Genomic DNA, 22,775 nt, shown 5'->3' on the forward strand with positions numbered 1-22,775 from the left:
TAAAAAATTTAGGAATTAACCTCAGAGAATCTTATATGAAAAATAATGATATAATGAAAATATATTCTTATGCTGAATTGTTAGAAATTTTACATAAGGATGTTAACCGGGCTCAGTATGAGAGTATGTTATTAAATATAGCTGAAGCTTTTGAGGATTTTCGAAATTATTTTATAGAGCATAGAACAAGAAGCAATGGGTATAAAATCCTTTACTAAAGTGGGATTTGGAACTTTAGGAACAAGTGTAATGGATGTGCAGTTCATAGCCTTACAAAAGACCCCATACTGGAAGAATTTTTGGATGGCTCTAAACACATCATCTTTAATAAAATGCCATGCTGTTTTGAAAAAAACTGAAACCCATCAATTCCAGGAGCTTTATCATCATCAATCCCTCTAAGAGCTTGATTCACCTCTTCCATTGTAACCTCTCTACACAGACTCTGTTGAGCTTCCAGGTTCAAAATAGACCCTCTCCTAATAACATAACAGGTAAATCAATAGAAGGAAGAGAAGAGGCTCTGCTACCTAATAATGATTTATAGAAGTGAAGAATCTCCTGTTGAATGCCAACAGGATCCTCAAGCCTATCACCCTGAGCATTATACAAGAGGTTAATTCTATTTGTATTATACCTAGCTTTCATTGCAGCATGAAAGAAGTGATTATTTGAGTCCCCAAGCTTCAACCATTGAATCCTTGATTTCTGCTTTAGAGCAGACTCCTCAATAAAATTCCATTTTCTCAACAACTCTCCAGCTATCTTCTCATTTTCTTGCAATTGAACACTATCAGGATCTTGCTGTAACTGAAACTTAATTTGTTCCAAATTACTTCTTGCTGTCTCAATCTTCTCATTCAAGTTGTGAAATTCATTTTTATGCAAGCTTTTCATTTTCCCCTTCAAAAGTGTAAGATTTGCCCAAATTGCTCCTAACAGATTGTGAGAACCACTAGGATGCCAAAATTCATGCATAATAGTATGAAAATCAGCATGATGAGCCATGTAGTTGAAGAATTTAAAAGGCTTTCCCACAGTAAGAGGATCATCAGCATATTTCAATAGGAGAGGGGAATGATCAGACAAAGAAGGCATCAAATAATCAACTACTATATGACCTTTATTTAACATCCATGTCACATTTCCAAAAGCACGATCAATTCTACTATGAATTCTTCTGTCAGCATAGCCTCTGCTAGACCAAGAAAAAGAAGGGCCAGTAGATTTCAATTCAGCAAGGTTTAAATCAGTGACCCATTGAGACATATCCTTGATTTCAGCAAGTGAAACAGCTGTTCCATTAGTTCTATCATCAGTATACATGACGGCATTAAAATCACCCAAAATGAACCATTGGTCTAACTGAGAATAACTAGCCAAAGATCTGATCTTCTCCCAAAGCCCAACTCTATGATCAATAGTGTGTAATCCATAACAAAGAGTAATTTGGAAAAAAAAGGAATTAACATCTTTAAGCTCACAATGAATAAGTTGCTCATGTACCTCTAACACCTCTACTTCAATGATTTGAGGATTCCAACCAATCCAGATTCCCCCCTTTGGAGAGCAAGAATAATTATGTTTCCATATCCATTTACTATTAAGTTGCTTAGTGATTTTCTCAAATTGTTGAGCCTTAACTCTAGTTTCCAGAACACCCATGAAACTTATTTTCTTTCTAATCATAAACTTCTTTAACTCTCTAATTTTAATAGGGTCATTACCCCCTCTAATATTCCATGTACAAATAATCATTAGGTAAAATAAGGATTACCTGTATTAGTATCCCCTGGATCATTAGCTACCTCATTATGTGACACAACTTCTTCCTCAACTACTGTAGTTAAATCATTCATCATTGAAACTGGGTTAACAGTAGTGGGGAAATTCACTCTTCTGGCTCTAGTAGTTCTTCTGGGCACCACTCTCCATGCTCCATCATCTTCTGAGGTTACACTCAAAGGGGCTTGAGCTGGAGTAACAACAAGATTTGTAGGTGTAGCTGGATGGGCATTGAGGTTCTGGACAACTCCATTGAGTGGCCTTTTTTGGAATCTGTTCTTTTGGAATTGGGTTTTCCTTTTAAATTTCTTGGCTGGATTATGGCTTGCCTCTGTGTCTTATTCAATTCTCATCAATGGAGTACAAACTATTAGCTTGGAATTGTCAAGGCATATCAAATAAAAAGACTATCTCAATCCTTACTCTATCAAGTAAGCAAGTAAACTACCTTAAAGAGTTAATAGATATTTACAAAATCAATGTAGTGATACTCTTAGAACCTAGGGTAAGCGGTATAACAGCTCTATCAATTATTAAGACTTTAGGAATGGCAAAGTCACATAGAGTTGAAGCTATAGGTTTTTCAGGAGGTATTTGGATTTTATGGCATCACAGCATCAATGTTAAAATCATTCACAACGATTGGCAATTCATTCACATGCATGTAATTTTTCCTGGTAATATAAGCACTCATTTAACTTCTGTATATTGAAGAACCACAAATTATAAGAGTTTTATGGGATAAACTCACTATACTGGCAGCAACAATTTCTGAGCCCTGGATTGCATTGGGAGACTATAATGCTTATACTGAGGTTCTGGATAAATTAGGGGGTAGGGCTTCAAATGGTTGCATGAGATTTAGGAATTGGATCCAGTCCTCAAAACTAATAGATTTAGGTTTCACTGGCTCTAGATTTACATGGTCACGAGGAAGATGTCATGAGAGAATTGATAGGGCATTGGGGAATGAGGGGTTGTTGGATATCTTTGATAGCATCATGGTAAGACACTTACCTAGGTTAGCCTCTGACCACTCCCCTATCCTAGTAAATTTGATCCCTAAAGAAAATGTAAAAAACCAAGGCAGAGCATTTAGATATCTATCAACTTGGGAATGTCATGAGGATTGGAAACCTTGGTTAAAAAATGCTTGGCAAAAAAGTGACCCTTTTGTTGAAGCTCTCACCATCTTACAAGTTAAGACAGAGGATTGGAAACATAACATTTTTGTTGACATATACAAAAGGAAACGAAGGAATTTTGCAAGACTAGAAGGATTGCAAAAACACCTAGCCCTTAGTCCTACAACTAAAATCAGAAAACTTGAATTGAAGCTGAGGGAGGAGCTTGAAAGAACTCTAACACAAGAAGATGTACGCAACCTTAGACTGTAATTTAAACGAGTATAGGATAGTAATATATTACCTTAGTGGGGGTGTTTAAGCAAACTTCTTCTATCATTCTCGGTATCAACTAATTACCTCCTCGTATTACGTATTAGAAATATACGAAAAAGGGTAACCTGATCTCCTCACTGGGGTTCTTTGCATTGGACTCGCTCGGTTCGTCTGTTCATTGTAGGAAAGCGTTTATGGAACAAGCTCTTTTTAGAGGTGTCCCCCCTGCTTTCTTTCTCTGATTCCCAATATGAGTGAGACCAAGACGGCTGGCTGGAGTGCCAAAAATCAGCTGGTCATGTCATGACTTCTAAATGCAATTCTTCCTCCAATTTATACCAGTCTTCTATTTAAGACATCGGCTAAATAGGTATGGTCTAGAGGAGCGAAAGCCACTCGACCAACGGGAGAGGAGCTAGAAGAAGTCCTAACTCTAACTACCGACTAAATAAGAGGAAGATAGGATTCTCTCGATCTATCTAATGCAACAAGTCTCCTCCTACTATTAGGATAGGAAAATCCGTTTTTAGGGTAAATGATTAAGTCTATTCCTTACTGCTTTTGACATGGGTTCATTCCTATCCAGCGGCAGAAGACGAAGCAGCTCGCTACTCGACTTTATCTTCTAACGGGGTTGCCAAGCCCCTTACTGTCTTGAACCCGAGTGAAGCATTCCACCTCAGAATGGATTCTTAGTGTGGACGATTTTGAAGATATAATAGGAGGACATGTATGGATAGGTTCCATTTGTATACTTGGTGGAATCTGGCATATCTTAACTAAACCTTTTGCATGGGCCCTACTGGGCAACAAAAAAGAGGATATCAGTTTCCATTTGGGAAAGAGTCGACTTTTTCTTATAGAGAAAGCGTGTTATAGAAGCGCGTATGCCGGAAACTCTATTATTATTTATATATTTATAACAAAGCCTATTTCTTTGAAGAAAATGGTTTACCAGCATTGATCTTAATCAGTCTGCTTTGCCGAAATTCGTCAATGAATTCCGCGTTTTCATATTCAGAATACTCTACTGAAGAATAGGCAAGAATCAACCTCTTCCGAGCGAGGTTTTGATAGATCGCAGAATCCGAAAAGCAGCTTCTAAGTGAGATGATCTCGGCTTGTCCATAAAAATAGGCTGATCACTTCCCCCTATGTTGTAAGTGTAAACAATGTCAGCGATAATTAGTCAAGTTGAAATAAGGGCAACTTTTTTTTAAAGCCAAGGCAAGAATGCCACGAATGGTGTTTAGCAACCCGGGGCAAATCTTTCTTCTATCTCTAAAGGGGTTCGACTCAATATTCTTGAAGGAATCCTTTAGCTACTAATGACGCTTTGTATCTTTCTACTGAGCTATCTGTTTTATGCTTGATCTTGTAAATTCACTTGCAGCCAATGGCTTCTTTCTCTGCAGGCAATGAGACTCAGTTTTCTTCTTTTTTTCTTGCATAGTCTTTCTTCAGCAAGAATGATTGGAAGCTTCAGCAAAGAATTCAGGTTCATGAGAAGATTGAACTGACATGAGGTAAGCTCGATGTTTTAGAGAAAACGATTCATAAAATAAGAAAAAAAACCTTCAACGGGATAAGAAACTTGAGAAGATTAACGAACCTGAGAGAAGGATCCAGAATCTAATCTAAGGAAGCGACTGGAAGGAAAGCAACTGGGCTAGACTGCTGATCTTCTAGAGTAGTCTGACTTTTGGAAAGAGACTGTAATCGTCGCCGAGAAGAAAGATGCTGTTCCGGATGACTGGAAGCCTCTGAGGTCAGCTGAACAGGCTGACAATCGGCGGAAGATGCTGGCCTGAAGAGTGAGGCTGATCCATAACATCAACTGCAGAAGAATGAAGTTCGAGTTGATGAACAGGAGAAGGCCATAATACATCTCCATCACTATTCTCCTCCAGGGCTTCTTAATTAAGAAAAGGAAAATATGAGGTGACCTCATTAAAGAGAACATTCAAGGATACATCGAGTCTCTTGGATTTCACGTCATAGCATCTATCTATATTCGGACTGAGCATATCCAAAAAAGACACAAGTGCTTGCCTTGAGGACAATTTATCTCTTAACTGCGCAAGAATATAAACAAAACAACAAAAAAGGTGCATCCAAACACTCGCAAATGCCTATAGGATGGTGCTGCCCCAGTAAGAAGTTCGTGAGGTGCCGCTGTAGCTTCTTTCCTCTCTCTTCTCCCCCCCCCAAAAAAAGTAAAAAGGAGAGAGATGTCCCGTCCTTTCTTTATGCATATTCATATACATAGCCAGACACAAAGGTGTACAATCCGGTAAAAATCCGCGGTTCTTTAAGTGAATGAACTCTAGGTTTTCTTACTTGCTTTAGTGGCTGCCAAAGGCCAACCGAGAGGGGAGAACGAATGGCTCAGGAATCGACCGGTTCCGAGCAGATTCGTGGAATTATTGTAGGAGAATTTGATTCTCGTAGAATAAGAGGAGCCTTCTTAGGAAATGACTTAACTTAAAAGAAGGATTCCGCTGCTGCAAGGCGAGAGAGCAACTTGTCTGGTCTTGCGGTGCACTCACTCCCGTTACAAGAATGAGATGAAGCTTTTTCTCGACTCGAGACCAATACCCCTTACAACTCGCACCAATAGCGGCACTGAGCGGCCGGAGATTGATTGAAAAGACAGCCCGCCTCTTTAGGATTGTGAGAAAGAGCACACACACGGGACCTGACCTACTAATCATCATCTCATCTAGCGCGAAGCAAAAAGAAAGGTCCCCCTTCCCGGCCCCCTAGCCACCTACCTACTCGTGCTCGTAGCTCGATCGGAGGTCAAGAGGGTGGTCCGGCGGAAAAACATAAGTCGTCCGTATCAAGTGATACGTGAATTGCTCAGTAGTGCTTCGCCACTACCGTAGCTGGCGGAAATAGCTTAATGGTAGAGCATAGCCTTGCCAAGGCTAAGGTTGAGGGTTCAAGTCCCTCCTTCCGCTCCGGGCTTCGTCGTTTAGTGGTAAGGAGTGGAGTAGGCGGCGAGTAGAGTGCATAAGTTTTAGAGTTAGAGAGAGGCAATGAAATTGAAGTGGGATGTGGAATGTGATTGGTGATGGATGGTGGTTCTTAAATAGGTTCGGGATCATCTCGCATCTGGATCTGCCGTTTTTTCGGGAGGGGAACAAGAGAATGAGGTTTGTTTTCATTTTGAAAGAAATGCTTTTCTATGATCGACACGAGTTTTAGACAGCGTCTTGAACTCTGGGACCGCACTCGGTATGTCGGCCTCAAGTTCCTCGGCGAGGCAACTACTAATCCTTCTTCTCTTCCTTCTCGCCTTTCTTCTAAAAAAGTCTTTTTTTTCCTTACTCTATCAAGTAAGTAAGTAAACTACCTTACTTGTTCCAAGTAAGTGAATTGGCATTACCTTACTCTAAAGAGTCAGTAAATTTCATTGCCTTCGCCTTCGGCGATTACCGGCTGGAAAGGCTTGGCTCAACATTGGATTTCTTTGAAAAGAACCAAGGATGGCGTTCATTCAATCAAATCTTTTATGCTAACTCAAACTAATTACTGTCTTTGGAAAGAGTTGTTCCCCGCATTCTTTCCTTTCTACTGGTTTTTGAAAGCTAAAAAGATCCTCTTCCCCCATATTTTTTATCCTTCTCGCATCGGTTCTGCATCAGATGATGAGCCCATGCGAAAACTTTCTCTTTGACGATAGGTAGGCTATTAGATTGAGTCGAAAGCCTGCCAAGGCATAAAGGGGTTCCGATTTGAGCGAGAGCCCGAACGGGGGACGCGAGAACATCTTGATCGAAAGCTCCACTGTTCTGAATCGTGAAAAAGACTTTTCCAAATTCGATCAAATCGATCGAGAATCTCATCATCTGTTAGGTGGGCTGACCGACCGACCGAGTTGGGCTAAGCGTCCATGTCACAGAACCTTTCTCTAGCCAAAAAGAAATCCCATTTTTGATCGAATCGGAAAAATTAATTGGCAAATGAAAAATCTACCGTTTTAACACTCATAAAAACCCTAGAAAAAAAAAGTAACTAAGACAAGAGCTAAGTAAGCAAGCAAGAAGGAGAGGCTAGAAAAGGCAAGGGGCTCTCCATCTCTAGGAGGATTGTGTCCACGATCTGGTAATCTAAGCTTTGCTTCTTCTGGTCGGCTCGTATTAGCCTGTGCTTTATTACAGCTATCGCTATCTCGTTCTTTTAGTCTTTTTAACGGTACTTGAATCTTAAGTCGCGGTCATGTCTTGCCCTCCTCTAGTATAGTGACCGCTTTCATCTTTTCCCCTAATTTTTTCATTTCCAGGCTCAAGTGCCTCTTCATCCATCTTAATTCCAAAGGCGAGCATCTCCTGACTTACACTGCTATGGGTTAGAGTCAATAGTTCTTAACCAACTCTTTCTCGCCGAGCTTTCAAAAGTTTTAAGAGAGAATAGGGAGTAAGGCAATGCAATTGTAGAAATTGGGCTCGGACTTTCTTTCTTCTCCTGCGGAGCTCTGAGAAAGTCACCGGTGGCAGGTTAGGACAGTTCTCTTGCTGCTGATTTGGCCCTGCGCGGATTCAGGAGCTTCTTCTTTAGTCTAGGTTATGAAAAAAAAAGAAAGGTAGTTTACTTACTTAGTGCTTGCATTAGTCTAGAAGGGGTGGACGAGAACAAGAAGCGTTCGCCAACTTTGATAGACATAGCATTGCAAGCAAATAGAGCAGGGAGCTTACTCTTTCTTTCTATTAGAGTCGCGAGCTTGTTGTAGTCGGTCCTAAAGGGAGAATCTTGCTACTTACTTGCTATATCCCCGCGTCCTTGCACGGCTCGAATTTCTTCGGGAAATCCCTTTCCCCGTTCTATCGTCCAAAACAGGCCGTATATGGAGTATAGCCAAGTGGTAAGGCATCGGTTTTTGGTACCGGCATGCAAAGGTTCGAATCCTTTTACTCCAGATTATGAACACCCGATCGGATCTGTCAAGAACGAGCTAGCTGACGACTACAGGGGAAGCTTTTCCCAAGCCAGAAGTTTGACTTTTTCTACTTTCTTTGCTAAGAGAAGAGAGAGAAAGGAAAGACAGATGGCAGAAAGCAATCCTTCCAACCAGCCAACCCGCGGAGTTGAACACAATACTAACTTCGGCAAGGAAAGAAATCTACCCCTTATTGTTAGCCTTCCCAGATAATGGAGAAGAAGCTTAAAATGGCTTAGGCTTTATCACATGCTTTCAAACAGGCTTGAGAAAGAAAAAACTGCCTTATTGCTAGTATGGATTATAACTACTATTACATATTAAAGGGGAATAAAGAACGAAATCTTCTCTATAGCCCGATAAGAACAGTTACGCCTTTTCCTAAAGCCTTTACTAACTAACTAAAACACCAGGACTTAGTCTAGCTACCACGGAAAGCATAGTAAGAAGGGCTGAAAGGCCATGTCATATTCCTCGGGAATGATATAAAGATCCTGTTGTGGAAATTTCCAACTGGATGAATCTTTTGATTCAAAAGACTTGAGTGTTCCAATGAGCCCGTAGGCAAGGGCCTTACTATTTTCACGTATGACATGAGGTTGTCTACCCCACTAGTATTTGAACTGGAATGCCAGGCGGAGGAGTGTAACTGCCTTATCGCGCTATCCTACTTGTATGTGAAAAGCATTTCGTACTCGTAACTGATTCCCTCCTAGCGAAAGAGCTATCGTCGAAAGCTTTTCGTTTACACCGGTTCTTCTAGCTCCAATCGAGAAAGGAGAACCTTGAAAAAAGTCTTTCAAAACTTTACATCCATCAGAGCGGCAGGCATGGAAAAGAGCCTTGGGGTGAGACAGACGGAGGCAGCCGCAGCCCTGTGAGATCCTATCGGTCGTTAAGGACCTATTCCCAACCAGTCAAAGACAGACGGGCAGGCTATTTGAGCAGTATTTCCCTGTGTAAACGTGTAAAGTAAAGAAAGAGCGCCTGAATTCATCTTATAGAAAGAAGGCCATCTTGCTTTACTTTTTTTGGTGTTGAGACCCATAGAAGAAAACTTTAACTTTGAAGCCATACTCTTCTCCGGGAACTCATACTCCTGTAAGGCACCAGCTCTTTGCCTTCCTTGCTTGCTTTACCTTCCAGTCGAATAGGTTCTATTAAAGCAAAGGCAAGAGGCGATAGTGGCATCAGTCTTTTCTTTCTATGAGGAAAAGGCCCGGAATGGCCTATTTTGCTAAATGAAAACGTGAGTTTCGGGTCTATTTAGGGATTCATTGATTTGCACCAAGTCTCCGTGATGACCAAAGAAGAGGTACGTAGTAACTCGACTGTAAGGTTATGTAGTATCTTATTAGAATAATAAGGTTCGAAGAGCTTAGTTGCAAGACTAAGGAAGAACATTTGACTTTGACACAGGAGGTGGCGAGTTTGGCTAGGTAACATAATGGAAATGTATCGGACTGCAAATCCTGGAATGACGGTTCGACCCCGTCCTTGGCCTCGGAGAGTAGCGAGCAGCACGGAAATTGAATCAAATAAATCAAATGGCATAGTAGAAGGGGGCTTGACTTTGTTTGTTAAAAATCCACAGACAAGATTCTGGAACTTCCAAACCAAAAAAATACAAGGATGAGAAGGAGCTTTTACGTTACGCTTCAATAGAATGAAATTTGTAAGGGTAGAATAGGCCCCATGGTCGATCGAAGATCCTGTACTACTTGAACTCAAATGAATCTATCTGACTTTCAATCCATCTTTGTCCAGCCAGCTCATAAGAAAATGTTAGACCAATCTCGGAGCTGACACAACCGAATTGGTTAAAGAAAAGGAAACCCCAACAACCAAGTACTCCCGCCTCAAAAAGCGGAAACCGAACAACCACCAGGCTCGTCTGAAGAGGAGGCGGGCGCCCAAAAAGATGAAAATGCAAGGTATGTAGCCGCTTATGCGAAGCTTAAGGGGTAAAAATAAAGTCTTTTTTTTGAACAACCAACCTGACATAGGGCAATGCAATTGCTCGCCCACTTAAAGCAGATGGAGATTCTCGGACAGGGAAAGGTGGCACTCGACATCTATTAAACAACACCAAGAACAAAGTCATACCATGTCCTCGAAAGAACCTAGTGATGATTGCCATGAATGCTGCCCTCGAGGACGTGTAAAAGAAGGTCTTTGCCGATTCCTATCAACACGGTACACCTCTCAGTAGAAGGGCGTGAAAAGGCCGTGGAGACTTTGACCGAATGAATAGGCATGCTATCATGATAGACATTTTTTTTTCAGGAAAAAAATCCAGGATGAACGCTTTTTCAGCTTGATCGGAATCGATTCTATGATTGAATGGCAGAGACTTAGTAGTAGAAACTCGGAGAGACAGACAGAGAGGGGGCTCTATCATACCTGCTAACTCCTAGGATGAGAAGTCAGTCTCTTGCTTTTGGCAGGAAAAGTATCGGTAGAGTGAGTCTACTTAGCGAACTGGAAGGACGCGGAGATCGATTGATCAATATGAATCTCGAGAGTGGATGGTTGACTGCCGCCCCCTTGTCCTGGAGTCTCTCCGGCCGGGGAGGGGCTTGCTATCGTAACCTTTTCCCCGGTGTATGTGAAAAAAGTGACGAACCCATTTTGGTCATAGGTTAGTCCAAAGAACGAGAGTCGGCTTCCTTAATCTAAAGATTAAGTAAGTAAACTACCAACATGCTTCGCACTAAGTAAGTAAACAACCTTAAGTCCGTTGTTCCTCAGTAGCTCAGTGGTAGAGCGGTCGGCTGTTAACCGATTGGTCGTAGGTTCAAATCCTACTTGGGGAGAATTTGAAGTTATCGCCTTTCTGACCTAGCGACCCCCGTCCTTCTACTTCGTTTCTAAACTAGCAGAATCAATCGTGGGACATTCAAAGTGAGAAGTTTCTTCTTGGGTTTTATTCCTCACTCTCGTATAGGCGAACTTGGTTCGTTCAATTCTTAGGGAGAAGAAGGATCCGCTGGGAATGAATGGGCAGACTTAAGTAGTCTCTTCATTAGCCGGAAGGAAGATCTCCACTCATTTCATTCAGTGCCTGCGGTAAGGTAAGGCAAGGCGCGACCCACAACAAAGGAAGGGGGAAAGCTTGCTTGCTGTAGCCCTTTTTTAGTAGGCTAGGCTTAGTAAGCGTAAGCTATTTAAGTAGGCTTGCAGCTTCGCTAGAAGCGACAAAGAGGGGAAGAAGGCCGACGACTACATGAGAGGGAAGCTGTCTACGAAGCCTTGCCCCTTGCTTTACAGAGATTGTTATGAACTGACTAAATGACTAGATTCCCCCGGAACGCTAGCCAAGCTAATAGTCTTAGTTTCTCAATAAGCTTATTGATTGATTCAGCGAACAAATCGCCTCTTTCTTAGAACCTATTGAGGAGGGCCTCAGCCCGGGAAGGGGAGAGTGGCCGAGTGGTTAAAAGCGACAGACTGTAAATCTGTTGAAGTTTTCTACGTAGGTTCGAATCCTACCTCTCCCACTTGTTTGTTGTAGACTTCAGCGAAGAGAAAGAAGGCATTCGTCAGCGGAGGAAGGCCAACCGAGCGAAGCTCTTTCTTTTGGCCGTGCCTTGAAGTTAAATTGTATCGTATGTTAGTTAGAGAGGTTAGCGAACTACTACGATCTATAGATTCTCCATCTATATCCAATCCCAACGAGAATAGAAGCGAGTCGCTTCCGGCTTGGCTTGTAATCGTAGTCTTTTAGCTTATGTAGTGGTCGGCCTTCCTACACGCACGCGCTCGCAAGTACAACTTGCCTTGGTTCGGGACGAAGCCAAGCCGATACATATGATAGGCGAAGGAAAGACCTCCATTTCATAGCGCCTGGAGAACGCAAGTTTGATCGAGGATTGGAGAGGAAGGGTGGAAGAAAGGGCTCGGGATGGATTTAGGAGTCTTTGTGCGAGCCGTATGCGGCGAGAGTCGCACGTACGGTAACGAGGGGGGTTCGCGTCTATACGCGTAGTGTGGTGGTTTGGCCTACCCACCCTATTTGTTCCATGATCTATGGGTCTACAGGAGCTACCCATTTCGATCAATTAGCCAAGATTTTGACCGGATACGAAATCACAGGTGTTGGATCTAGTGGTATTTTTATGGGAATTCTTTTTATCGCTGTAGGATCCCTATTCAAGATCACTGCAGTTCCTTTTCGGGCGGCTGTAGAACGGACGGCCGCCTATAAGTGGTAGGTTAGGGTGGGTGGTACCGCTCAGATTGCGGCCAATCTTCCTAACCGCGCGCGGGCTGGGCTTAGAGCGCGTGAAACTCATCACTACCTCGTAAGGGCGTTGAGACCATAGCATGTTAAACGAAAGCGCCGCTTTCTCTCTAGTGTTGTCACACAGCTGCCCGCCTAGAAGAGCCGCTCGCTCTCTAGTGTTGTCACACAAGATAAGCACGCCGCCCGCCTGCTGGCCGGGCGAATCGAAGTTCTCTTCCGGTCAACTGTCCCCCAGTCAAGTGCAAAAAACACAGTAGAATCACGCAATGCACGCTGCTGGTGTGCTTCCTGCCCGCGAGGAAAGAAAGAAGAGCGACAAGGTTCAGTTCAGATTTTACTGTTTGCAGTATGGGAGCAGATTACCCAAAAAATCCCTGGGAACAATGAAAAAATAGATATCTCGGTATCGAAAACTATAGGAGGCTGTATTGGCGAGATCCAACGGTAAACAGCTGCCTAAAAGAAAAACCGCCTGGAAGTCCGAGGACCTTTAGTACTGTACCCTACCCCCGAACCAGCAGCCTTCGCGCCAAGCAAGACCGCCCTTGTCCCCTTCCTTTCTCCATTCTGCCTTCTTCTTTGCTTTTGCTTTGTTTCAAAGGTTATGTAGTAGCTTATTAGAATAATAAGGAGTCTAAGGCAAAGCTAAAGTGGTTCGTATGCCTACTTTACCCACTTGACGAAAGGGAACGAACTTTGTTTCGTTTCCGGGTTTATGGATTGGATTCAGTCAGCGTCACGACATAATCAAAAGGAAGGAGTGACACTTACCGGCGAACCAAAGGGAATTCCTATTCACTTACTTGAATAAGTAAGGAAAGAAGTAACTATCAAAGAACTCACACGACTGAAGTACCAAAGGTGCGCTCCGCCCGATGACTAAGAAATAGGGTTGGGCTTGAATTGAAGTGATGAGGTCGCAAAGAGGAAAGTAGGGCTCCTATTGACTAAAGGTTGCTTTTTCGGGTTCCTTTAGAATGAAAGTAGCTTACGCTACCTTACTACTTACTTTGTTTTATTCAAAGGGCGAACAGCCCCCCAACTAGTCGTATGGGGGGGTGCTTGTGGTAAGCTGCCTTGGATAGGAAGAATTCCTAAAAAGAAAAAAAAGGCAAAGTCCGGTATTTGACGAAGATCTTCCTTTCTATCAATAGATAGGAATGAGTGTTCGATATAGGGGATAAGATCTATCTGGTCTTTTTCTTTATTTTTTTTCATGGCATAGCTAGGACCCTTCAAATCATGTTTGAGCCTATGTTCAAACCAAACCCACTCCCTATTTGAAGTAAGGCCGGAAGCCCGCCAAGTTCAGATAAGAGAATGCTTTTCTCTAACCATTAAGGGAAAGGCTCGACGAAGGTTGTTTACTTGCTTACTTGAACAAGTAAGGAAGGAAAGGGCTTTCGGAGATCGATATTTTCTTAGTTTTTCATCGAAAACGAAGAAGACCGAGAATGTCAATCTTTCTTTCGAAAGAAGGGAACGCGCTTTTTCGACCGCGGTGGTATGATTTTCGGGCCTTCTCCTCGTTCCGCTCGCTGGCCTATTGGGATAGCAGCCTTTGGGCTTTGCCTGCTCTTTTTTAAAAATTTAATAAAGAATTCCGACTCGGCCCGGGAAAGCGCTGGCAACAACAGAAAGGAAGGGGTCCATGTAGCTGCTGCGTCCGCTCCCTTCTTAGTCAATAGAGCAGCAGGTTCGGCATCTACTACAAAAGATAGAATCCACTTCAGATAACCACGCCTCTCCTAGGCAGCGTGTGGAATGGCCGAGAGCGGACCTTTTTGGATATATAATCCAAGTCGAGAGTGGAGTTACGGGAACAGCCGTCTGATGGAAAACAACTTTCACGTTCGGTTCAGAGAGCACTTTTTTCGTTGAGAATTCTTCGTTCCCTTTCGTGTGAATTCCCTAGCAGCGAATTAAAAACTTTTGGGGCCCTATCTATTCCATCTATCGAGCCCCGAAGAAAACCTACCTCCCCTTCGGACTCAATCTCTTTTTTGACTCTATATATGTGGGCACCGGATATCTATGAGGGTTCACCCACCCCGGTTACAGCATTCTTTTCTATTGCGCCTAAAATATCTATTTCTGCTAATATTTTACGTGTTTTTATTTATGGTTCCTATGGAGCTACATTGCAACAAATCTTCTTTTTCTGCAGCATTGCTTCTATGATCTTAGGAGCACTGGCCGCCATGGCCCAAACGAAAGTAAAAAGACTTCTAGCTCATAGTTCAATTGGACATGTAGGTTATATTCGTACTGGTTTCTCATGTGGAACCATAGAAGGAATTCAATCACTACTAATTGGTCTCTTTATTTATGTATCAATGACGATAGATGCATTCGCTATAGTTTCAGCATTACGGCAAACACGTGTCAAATATATAGCGGATTTGGGCGCTCTAGCCAAAACGAATCCTATTTCGGCTATTACCTTCTCTATTACTATGTTCTCATACGCAGGAATACCCCCGTTAGCCGGCTTTTGTAGTAAATTCTATTTGTTCTTCGCCGCTTTGGGTTGTGGGGCTTACTTCCTAGCCCCAGTGGGAGTAGTGACTAGCGTTATAGGTTGTTGGGCGGCCGGAAGGTTGCCACGAGTAAGTCAGTTTGGGGACCGAAGGCAGTTCCCCGTGCACCGGACACGTAGCTTACCGTATCAGTTGCGACACGGATGGGAATGCATGCTACGAAAGATAGGGTCGAGTCTGATACATCAACCGTCTGTCTACTCAATATCCTTGTACGAGTCCACAATCACTACACGAGATGAACCCTGGGTTGGTGAATTTAAGTTGGCCTTAGGTGTAATAGGACTCTCAGTTACTGCGCACGACCGTATACTGACTGAGGTGCTCCCCGCCGGTTGTTGGAACGACGCGAGCCGGGCCGGGCCTCAATTCAGAAAGATAAAGGGCCCAAAAGTCTTAATAAATAGGGGTTTCCAAATTCCCCATCTCATTGAGGGCGGAAAACGAATCGACATCTCGATGTGATACAGCCTTTTTATATTTTAGTTGGGAAAGAACGGCGAAGTCCATCCAACCCGTCCAATGAAGAATAAGAAGAGAGCAAAGCGCATGCGGAACGGACACAGAAAAAAAGAAGTGTGGAAGAGAAGCAGCCGAGCTCATTCCCTTCGCTTCCTGGGCCCAAAGCGGTGCAGTCTTTCCGTAAGCTTCGCTTAAGCGACTTCATACCTGGCCAAATCAAGGATTTGGGGCTTCTCTTGCTACGTTACTTAAAAAATTTCTTTTTTTTTTAATCTATATGAATAGAAAGATAGATCTATCCGTCTATCCTATCCGATTTATATTTTGATATCTAAAAAAGAATAGATTTCATTCAACGTTTGATTCAAAGAACTGCGCTTAGCCCCCCCGCTCATGAAACGGCTTTGCTGCAATGTGGATGGCAGAGGGTCCGTAGTACCCGAAGCACTGGAGTGATCCAGTAGAGGGGAAGGGGCTTAGAAGTGCCTACTACTACACCACACTACACTTGGCTCTACACATTTACAGAGCTAACCCCTGTCCAGTGCCTGGCAGAGCTAAGGTAGCTTGCTTCTACTCTTTATCCCTATCTTCGCCCAGGCCCAGGCTAACGGGGCCTTGCTTTTTCAGGGGGGAGAGTGGAGCCTCGAGAAGGACTGTTGAGAGGAAGATCCTTGGCCCTTCTTCATTCTCTACAAGGTTCAAACCCTTTCTTCAACATAGGTGACAACGAGCAAGGCAGGGATGGAAGAGATCAAACACGGGAATAAGAAGTCACTCTTGTGACCTTTTTGATCATTTTGATAGGGGGGTAGCGAAAGTGGACAAAAGAGACTCGCATTTCCCAGTCGAAAAGAGGGGTTCCCTTTTCGTCTCGAATTTTTCATCGAACAAATAAGGGAAAAGAATCATATTGAAAACGCTCCTAACCCAAGCCTTCCTTACTTGTTCAAGTAAGCAAGTAAACAACCTTCGTAGAGCCGTGTATTGTAAGTGATCCGAACCTGCCCGGAGTGAGCCTCCCATAGAGGCAAGTGAGGTTGGTGAGCCGTATGATGGGAAACTATCTCCTGCGGTTCGGAGAGGACTCAGCTGTTAGTTAGTACCCTCTTGGTTTCGGAGTGGACCCTTTCACTCTATTTTATTATATACGTTTAGTGAAAAGAATGTTTTTTGATACACCTAGGACATGGATTCTATATGAACCAATGGATCGTGACAAGTCGTTACTACTAGCAATGACTTCCTCTTTCATTACTTCATCCTTTCCATATCCTTCTCCCTTGTTCTCAGTTACTCATCAAATGGCACTCAGTTTATATCTTTAAGTTCGATAACAATCATTGACAAGGTTCAAAGAAAGGGTGGGCAATTTCTATTGATATTGATAAAGAATCGATTCCAAACCACAATGCTAGCAGATGGTGGGCCTCGTTCGTTCAATCAAGCAGCATTTTTCTTTTTCTTAACTTATTATGGTAGTTGACTTACTTACTTGATAGAGTGAGGAGAGGCTCTGAAAGACCTCGAACGAATGTGAGAGGAAAGGAATTGGACTTGGCATCCATGCCCTTTTGAGGCTACTAGTTAAGAGACAAGGCCAATATAGATGAAATCTAAGGGACCACTCCATTCAGTTCTACTCCTATGCATGCTTCTGCGGGCAGGTGAGATGTAATTGAAGGGCTACTAATCAGTCTTTTAAGTGCTACCATGATTTTGAGTTCAAAAACTAATGTACCTGGGCGAGAACAAGAACTTTTTTTTCTCCTACTAGTAAAAGACTTTCCCGTAGGGGAATTCCTCTAATAGCCTGCGCTACAGCAATCCAATTCCCAATCAGAATGCTTTTCTTTTAGAATTCCCTCACTTCTGCACACCAAAGCCCTTTCTCCGGAAGCCTCTTCTGTGGCGGATACACATGACTCTACTAGTAGCTTCCTTTAGAAAGCTAACGAAGAATGGAACTATGACCGTGGGAATTTTTTTTTTAATCAAGAAAGTACCACGCCTCTGAGCCCTCTTGCCCACTAGTAACTCTGTTCACGGTTAGCTGGGAAGGAATGTGAACCAATTGTTGACAGAGATGATTTGATTAGCTTTGGAAGGTAGGCTTTCAGATAGTAATTTTTGTTTAGTGATGGTCTTGTTCAAATGCTTTCTTTCCTCCCGAGGGTTCGGGTCAGGAGCGGTCCTAATAGGGATAGGCGCATTTCCACTGTTAATGTTAACAAAAGCGCTAATCTCTTATAAGCCCCTCGCCTGCGGGAAAGAGACCTCCTTACTTGACTACCACCGACTGGCTTGCCCGAAATACCAGGACTGATACCGACAGAATGCTTTCAACCGCTTTGCTACTGGTTCGCTTGGAATGAACCCTTACTGCGCTGCTCCCCTTCTATAGATTGGAGTAGTCCGGGAGAATCCCCTGTCACTTTGGTACCCCTTGGCTGTAACTTGTACTTATTACATTTTTATGCAATTTACTTTTTTTCTGTTTTTCTGAATTCTGTTGTTGTGTTTAAGTCCTTTTCAGCGAGGCAAAGTTGAATCCATTTTAGGAAAAAAATCCCTTGCTTCCCTACAAGCTTGATTAGAAGTTAGATTGAGGTCGTGGTTCAATTAATTAAACATCTGAGGTCGCCCAATCTCAATTCAAGGGAATTTTGTCCTTAGTCTTGCATATAATCCAGTACACTCGAGTCCACATTCGATTAATGATAAGAATCTTAGATGAAGTGTTTAAAGGAAGTAGCTTGGAATGCGGCTAGCTCAGCCAAGAAGAGGACTAGATTCGAGCCGCGAGGTTTTAGTTCTTACTTTCACCTTCCTTTTTTTAAGGTAGTTGACTTGCTTACTTGATAGAGTAAGGAAGAAATAGATCAAGCTCATAATAATATTCATGATGACAAAGCCCCTGGAGTTGATGGTTTCAATGCTTTTTTTTACAAGAAAGTATGGCACATCATCAAAGGTGAGGTTTATGAGGCCATTTTGGATTTCTTTGATGGTAATCAGTTTCATAATGCCATTAACTGTACTGCTGTCACTATTATTCCTAAAATAAAAAATGCAACTTATGTTAAAGACTATAGGCCTATAGCTTGCTGCACTGTTCTTTACAAAATAATCTAAAAAATTCTGACCTCTAGATTGCAGAAAGTTATTCCTAGTATTATTGATCAATCCTAGGCTGGTTTTCTTCCTGAAAGACAGTTGATGGACAATGTTTTACTTGCTTCTGAACTGATTAAGGGTTACAATAGAGCTTATAATAGTCCTAGGTGCATGGTAAAAGTGGACATTAGGAAAGCTTATGATTCTTTGAAGTGGAGTTTTCTTCAAAAGGTGATGGAGGAATTGGGGTTTCCTAATCAATATATTCAGTGGGTAATGGTTTGTGTTCGGACTCTTTCATTCTCAATATTGGTTAATGGCTATCCCACACCCCCATTTGCTGCTGCTAAGGGATTAAGGCAAGGTAGTTTACAGCCTTATCTCTTTGCAATAGGGATGGAGTATTTGACTAGAAGACTTGCTGGTTTGGCTAACAAGAAAAATTTCAAGTACCATCCAAAGTGTCAAAGATTGAAGATCACCCAACTAATCTTTGCTGATGATTTTTTGATGTTTGCTAGAGGTGATGTTCACTCTGTTTTGCTTCTTACCTCTGAGTTTGCCAGTTTCTCTGAAGCCTCTGGGTTGCATGCAAATCCAGAGAAGAGTTGTATTTACTTTTCTGGAGTTACAGATGATGTTCAGAGTCTTATTCTGAAGGAGACAGGCATGACTAAAGGGGATCCTCCTTTTAGATATTTAGGTGTGCCTCTTTCTTCCAGAAAGCTCAATTATAGCCAATGTAGGCCTTTAGTTGAGAAGATTACTGCTAGAATTCATCATTGGTCAGTTAAATCCCTTTCCTATGCTGGTAGATTTCAATTGTTGCAGAGTGTGATTGGTGGTATGATGAATTTTTGGGCTCAGCTGTTCTGCTTGCCTAAAAAGTGGATTAAGCAAGTGCTTCGTATATGCAGGATCTATCTTTGGACAGGGAAAGAGACTCCCTCAAGGAAGGCTTCTCTTGCTTGGGAGCAAGTGTGTTTACCCAAGGTTTGTGGAGGTTTGAATCTGAGGAATATGAGAATTTGGAATCAAGCTGCGTTGTTGAAGCTGTTATGGGCAATCTCTGTCAAAAAGGATAGACTTTGGATCCAATGGGTGCATTCTTATTTTATTATATTAAAAAAAATTCTGTTTGGTATTGTTCGATTTCTTCGAGTATGTCATGGATGCTTAGGAAAATCTTGGATGGCAGACACATGGTGCAGCAGTGGCAAGGATGGCAAAGTGTGACTGAAAATGGAGCATTCTCTATCAAAAAAGCTTATATGAAGCTTTTGGGTACTCATTCAAAGGTTAGTTGGAGGGGGTTAGTGTGTAATAATTTAGCTAGCCCTAAAAGTGTCTTTATTCTATGGCTCATGGTGCAAAACAGGCTTGCTACAAGGGACAGATTGCTTAGCTGGAAGATCCAATGCTCCGCTGCTTGTGGGTTATGTGATTCTGCAGATGAATCAGTGGAACACCTTTTCTATCAGTGCAGTTATATCCAAGCAGTAAGGTTGCAGGTATTTGGTATGTTTGGCTTGGGTGTTCTACCCCCTGGTTCTTGGACAGAGGTTATTCAGTTCTTCTCCAAAATCACTAAGAAAAAAATCTTTTGTTTTGGTTCGACCCGTAGTCCCATATGAAATAACGGACGGTATCAATTTAACAACACTTTTCCCTCAGTATTTGTTGCAGGAAAGGGATAATGTGCAACTTCGAGTTGTCAATTATATCCTTTATGGAAATGACAAAGCCACTCGATAAATTTCTGACACAAGTATTCAATTAGTACGTACTTGTTTAGTATTGAATTGGAATCAAAATAAAAAAAGTTCTTCTATTGAAGAGGCCCGTGCTTCTTTTGTTGAAGTAAAAACAAACGGTATGATTCGAGATTTTCTAAGGATCCATTTAGTGAAATCCCATATTTCGTATATCGGGAAACGAGATGATCCATTATCAGAAAAAAATGAGGGATCAAATCATACCAATATGAATCCATTTTATTCCATTTATTCAAAGACAAAACTTCAACAATCATTTAACCAAAATCAAGGAACTGTTCGTACGTTGTTGGGTATAAACAAAGAATCTCAATTTTGTATAATTTTGTCATCATCCAAATGTTTTCGAATAGGTCCATTCCCATCCAAAGGTGTAAAATCTCACAAAGAATCAATTCAAAAAGATTCCCTAAGTTTAATTAGGAATTCGTTTGGTTCTTTAGGGACAGCCCTTCCAATTTCTCATTTTTTTTCATTTTACCATTTAATAACTCATAATCAGATCTCGGTAATTAATTATTTGCAACTTGACAATTTAAAACAAACCTTTCAACTAATTAAATTTCCGTATTATTTAATGGATGAAAATGGAAAAATTTATAATCCCGATCCATGCAGTAACATCATTTTGAATCCATTGAAATTGAATTGGTATTTTCTTCATTATAATTTTTGTGAAGAGACATCCAAAAAAATTTATCTTGGACAATTTGTTTGTGAAAATGTATGTATGACCAAAAATGGACCATACTTAAAATCGGGTCAAGTTATAATTGTTCAATTTGACTCCGTAGTAATAAGATTGGCTAAGCCCTATTTGGCTACTCCGGGAGCAACAGTTCATGGTCATTATGGATCAATCGTTTATGAGGGGGATACATTAGTTACATTTATATATGAAAAATCGAGGTCTGGTGACATAACGCAAGGTCTTCCAAAGGTGGAACAAGTTTTAGAAGTTCGTTCCATTGATTCAATATCTATGAATCTAGAAAAGAGGATTGATGGTTGGAACGAACGTATAAGACGAATTCTTGGAATTCCTTGGGGATTCTTGATTGGGGCTGAGCTAACTATAGCGCAAAGTCGTATCTCTTTGGTTAATAAGATCCAAAAGGTTTATCGATCACAAGGGGTGCAGATACATAATAGGCATATAGAAATTATTGTACGTCAAATAACATCAAAAGTCTTGGTTTCAGAAGATGGAATGTCTAATGTTTTTTTGCCCGGAGAACTTATTGGATTGTTTCGGGCAGAACGAACGGGGCGCGCTTTGGACGAAGCAATATGTTATCGAGCTACCTTATTGGGAATAACTCGAGCATCTTTGAATACGCAAAGTTTTATATCCGAAGCGAGTTTTCAGGAAACTGCTCGAGTTTTAGCAAAAGCGGCTCTCCGGGGCCGTATCGATTGGTTGAAAGGACTAAAAGAAAATGTTGTTCTAGGGGGAATGATACCTGTTGGGACCGGATTCAAAGGAGTCGTACACCATTCAAGTCAACATAAGGGTATTCCGTTGAAAACAAAAAAAAAGAATCTATTCGAGGGAGAAATGAGAGATATTTTGTTTTACCACAGAGAATTATTTGATTCTTATCTTTCAAAGAATTTCTGTGATAGATCAAAACAACAATGATTTTTGGGGTTTAATAGAATAGATTCATCTTTTTTATCTTTTATGTATTTGTTATGGTTATTTAATTTAGTAATAAAAAAATTAGTAATAAAATAAAGAAATTCAAAAAATAACGAAATAGAAAGGAATTAATGGTTTGCGTTGTATATCAATGGCCAATCCGTGGTAGAAAAGAAGGTTCCCTTGGAACAATTATTTATTTCAGAATACCTCATCTCTTTATTAAAAAAAGAGAAAGTGTGGGGAGAAATGACAAGAAGATATTGGAACATCAATTTGGAAGAGATGATGGAAGCGGGAGTTCATTTTGGTCACGGTACTCGTAAATGGAATCCTAGAATGTCGCCTTATATCTCTGCAAAATGTAAAGGTATTCATATTATAAATCTTACTAGAACTGCTCGTTTTTTATCAGAGGCTTGTGATTTAGTTTTTGATGCATCAAGTAGAGGAAAACAATTTTGAATTGTAGGGACAAAAAATAAAGCAGCTGATTCAGTAGCATGGGCTGCAATAAGGGCTCGCTGTCATTATGTTAATAAAAAGTGGCTGGGGGGTATGTTAACGAATTGGTCCACGACAGAAACGAGACTTCAAAAATTCAGGGACTTGAGAATGGAACAAAAGACAGGGAGACTCGCTCGTCTTCCAAAGAGAGACGCAGCCGTGTTGAAGAGACAATTATTTCACTTGCAAACATATTTGGGCGGGATCAAGTATATGACAGGATTACCGGATATTGTAATCATCGTTGATCAACAAGAAGAATATACAGCCCTTCGAGAATGTATTACTTTGGGAATTCCAACGATTTGTTTAATCGATACAAATTGTGACCCGGATCTCGCAGATATTTCGATTCCGGC

General features: G+C 41.6%; 3 protein-coding genes, 2 non-coding genes and 1 pseudogene across 5 annotated transcripts; 5 read left to right on the forward strand and 1 right to left on the reverse strand.

Annotated features, from left to right (window-relative positions):
* Positions 1-462: 462 nt before the first annotated feature.
* LOC130826596 (uncharacterized) lies at positions 463-1,862 on the reverse strand. Its single transcript, XM_057692175.1, has 2 exons — positions 1,778-1,862; positions 463-1,730 (listed from the first exon to the last, which is right to left on the reverse strand). The coding sequence occupies exons 1-2, from the start codon at positions 1,860-1,862 to the stop codon at positions 463-465; spliced, it is 1,353 nt and encodes a 450-aa protein (XP_057548158.1).
* Positions 1,863-6,076: 4,214 nt separating this feature from the next.
* Positions 6,077-6,148, forward strand: TRNAG-GCC (transfer RNA glycine (anticodon GCC)). The gene has a single exon. It is a non-coding gene; the product is annotated as a tRNA-Gly (tRNA).
* Positions 6,149-11,545: 5,397 nt separating this feature from the next.
* TRNAY-GUA (transfer RNA tyrosine (anticodon GUA)) lies at positions 11,546-11,627 on the forward strand. The gene has a single exon. It is a non-coding gene; the product is annotated as a tRNA-Tyr (tRNA).
* Positions 11,628-13,339: 1,712 nt separating this feature from the next.
* On the forward strand, positions 13,340-15,165 carry LOC130827017 (NADH-ubiquinone oxidoreductase chain 2-like). Its single transcript, XM_057692649.1, is given in 2 exon segments — positions 13,340-14,992; positions 14,995-15,165. Coding segments are annotated over 2 exon segments (642 nt in total). The 5' UTR covers positions 13,340-14,388; the 3' UTR covers positions 15,033-15,165.
* Positions 15,166-18,136: 2,971 nt separating this feature from the next.
* Positions 18,137-20,247, forward strand: LOC130826597 (uncharacterized). The gene is made up of 6 exons (XM_057692176.1): positions 18,137-18,181; positions 18,241-18,489; positions 18,568-19,593; positions 19,707-19,804; positions 19,871-20,054; positions 20,179-20,247. Exons 1-6 carry the CDS (start codon positions 18,137-18,139, stop codon positions 20,245-20,247), a joined length of 1,671 nt encoding a protein of 556 aa, XP_057548159.1.
* Positions 20,135-22,775, forward strand: part of LOC130827034 (DNA-directed RNA polymerase subunit beta''-like) — a 2,734-nt pseudogene continuing 93 nt past the window's right edge.

Source organism: Amaranthus tricolor, chromosome 11, assembly GCF_026212465.1.
Source record: "Amaranthus tricolor cultivar Red isolate AtriRed21 chromosome 11, ASM2621246v1, whole genome shotgun sequence".
In the NCBI taxonomy this organism is placed as follows: domain Eukaryota; kingdom Viridiplantae; phylum Streptophyta; class Magnoliopsida; order Caryophyllales; family Amaranthaceae; genus Amaranthus; species Amaranthus tricolor.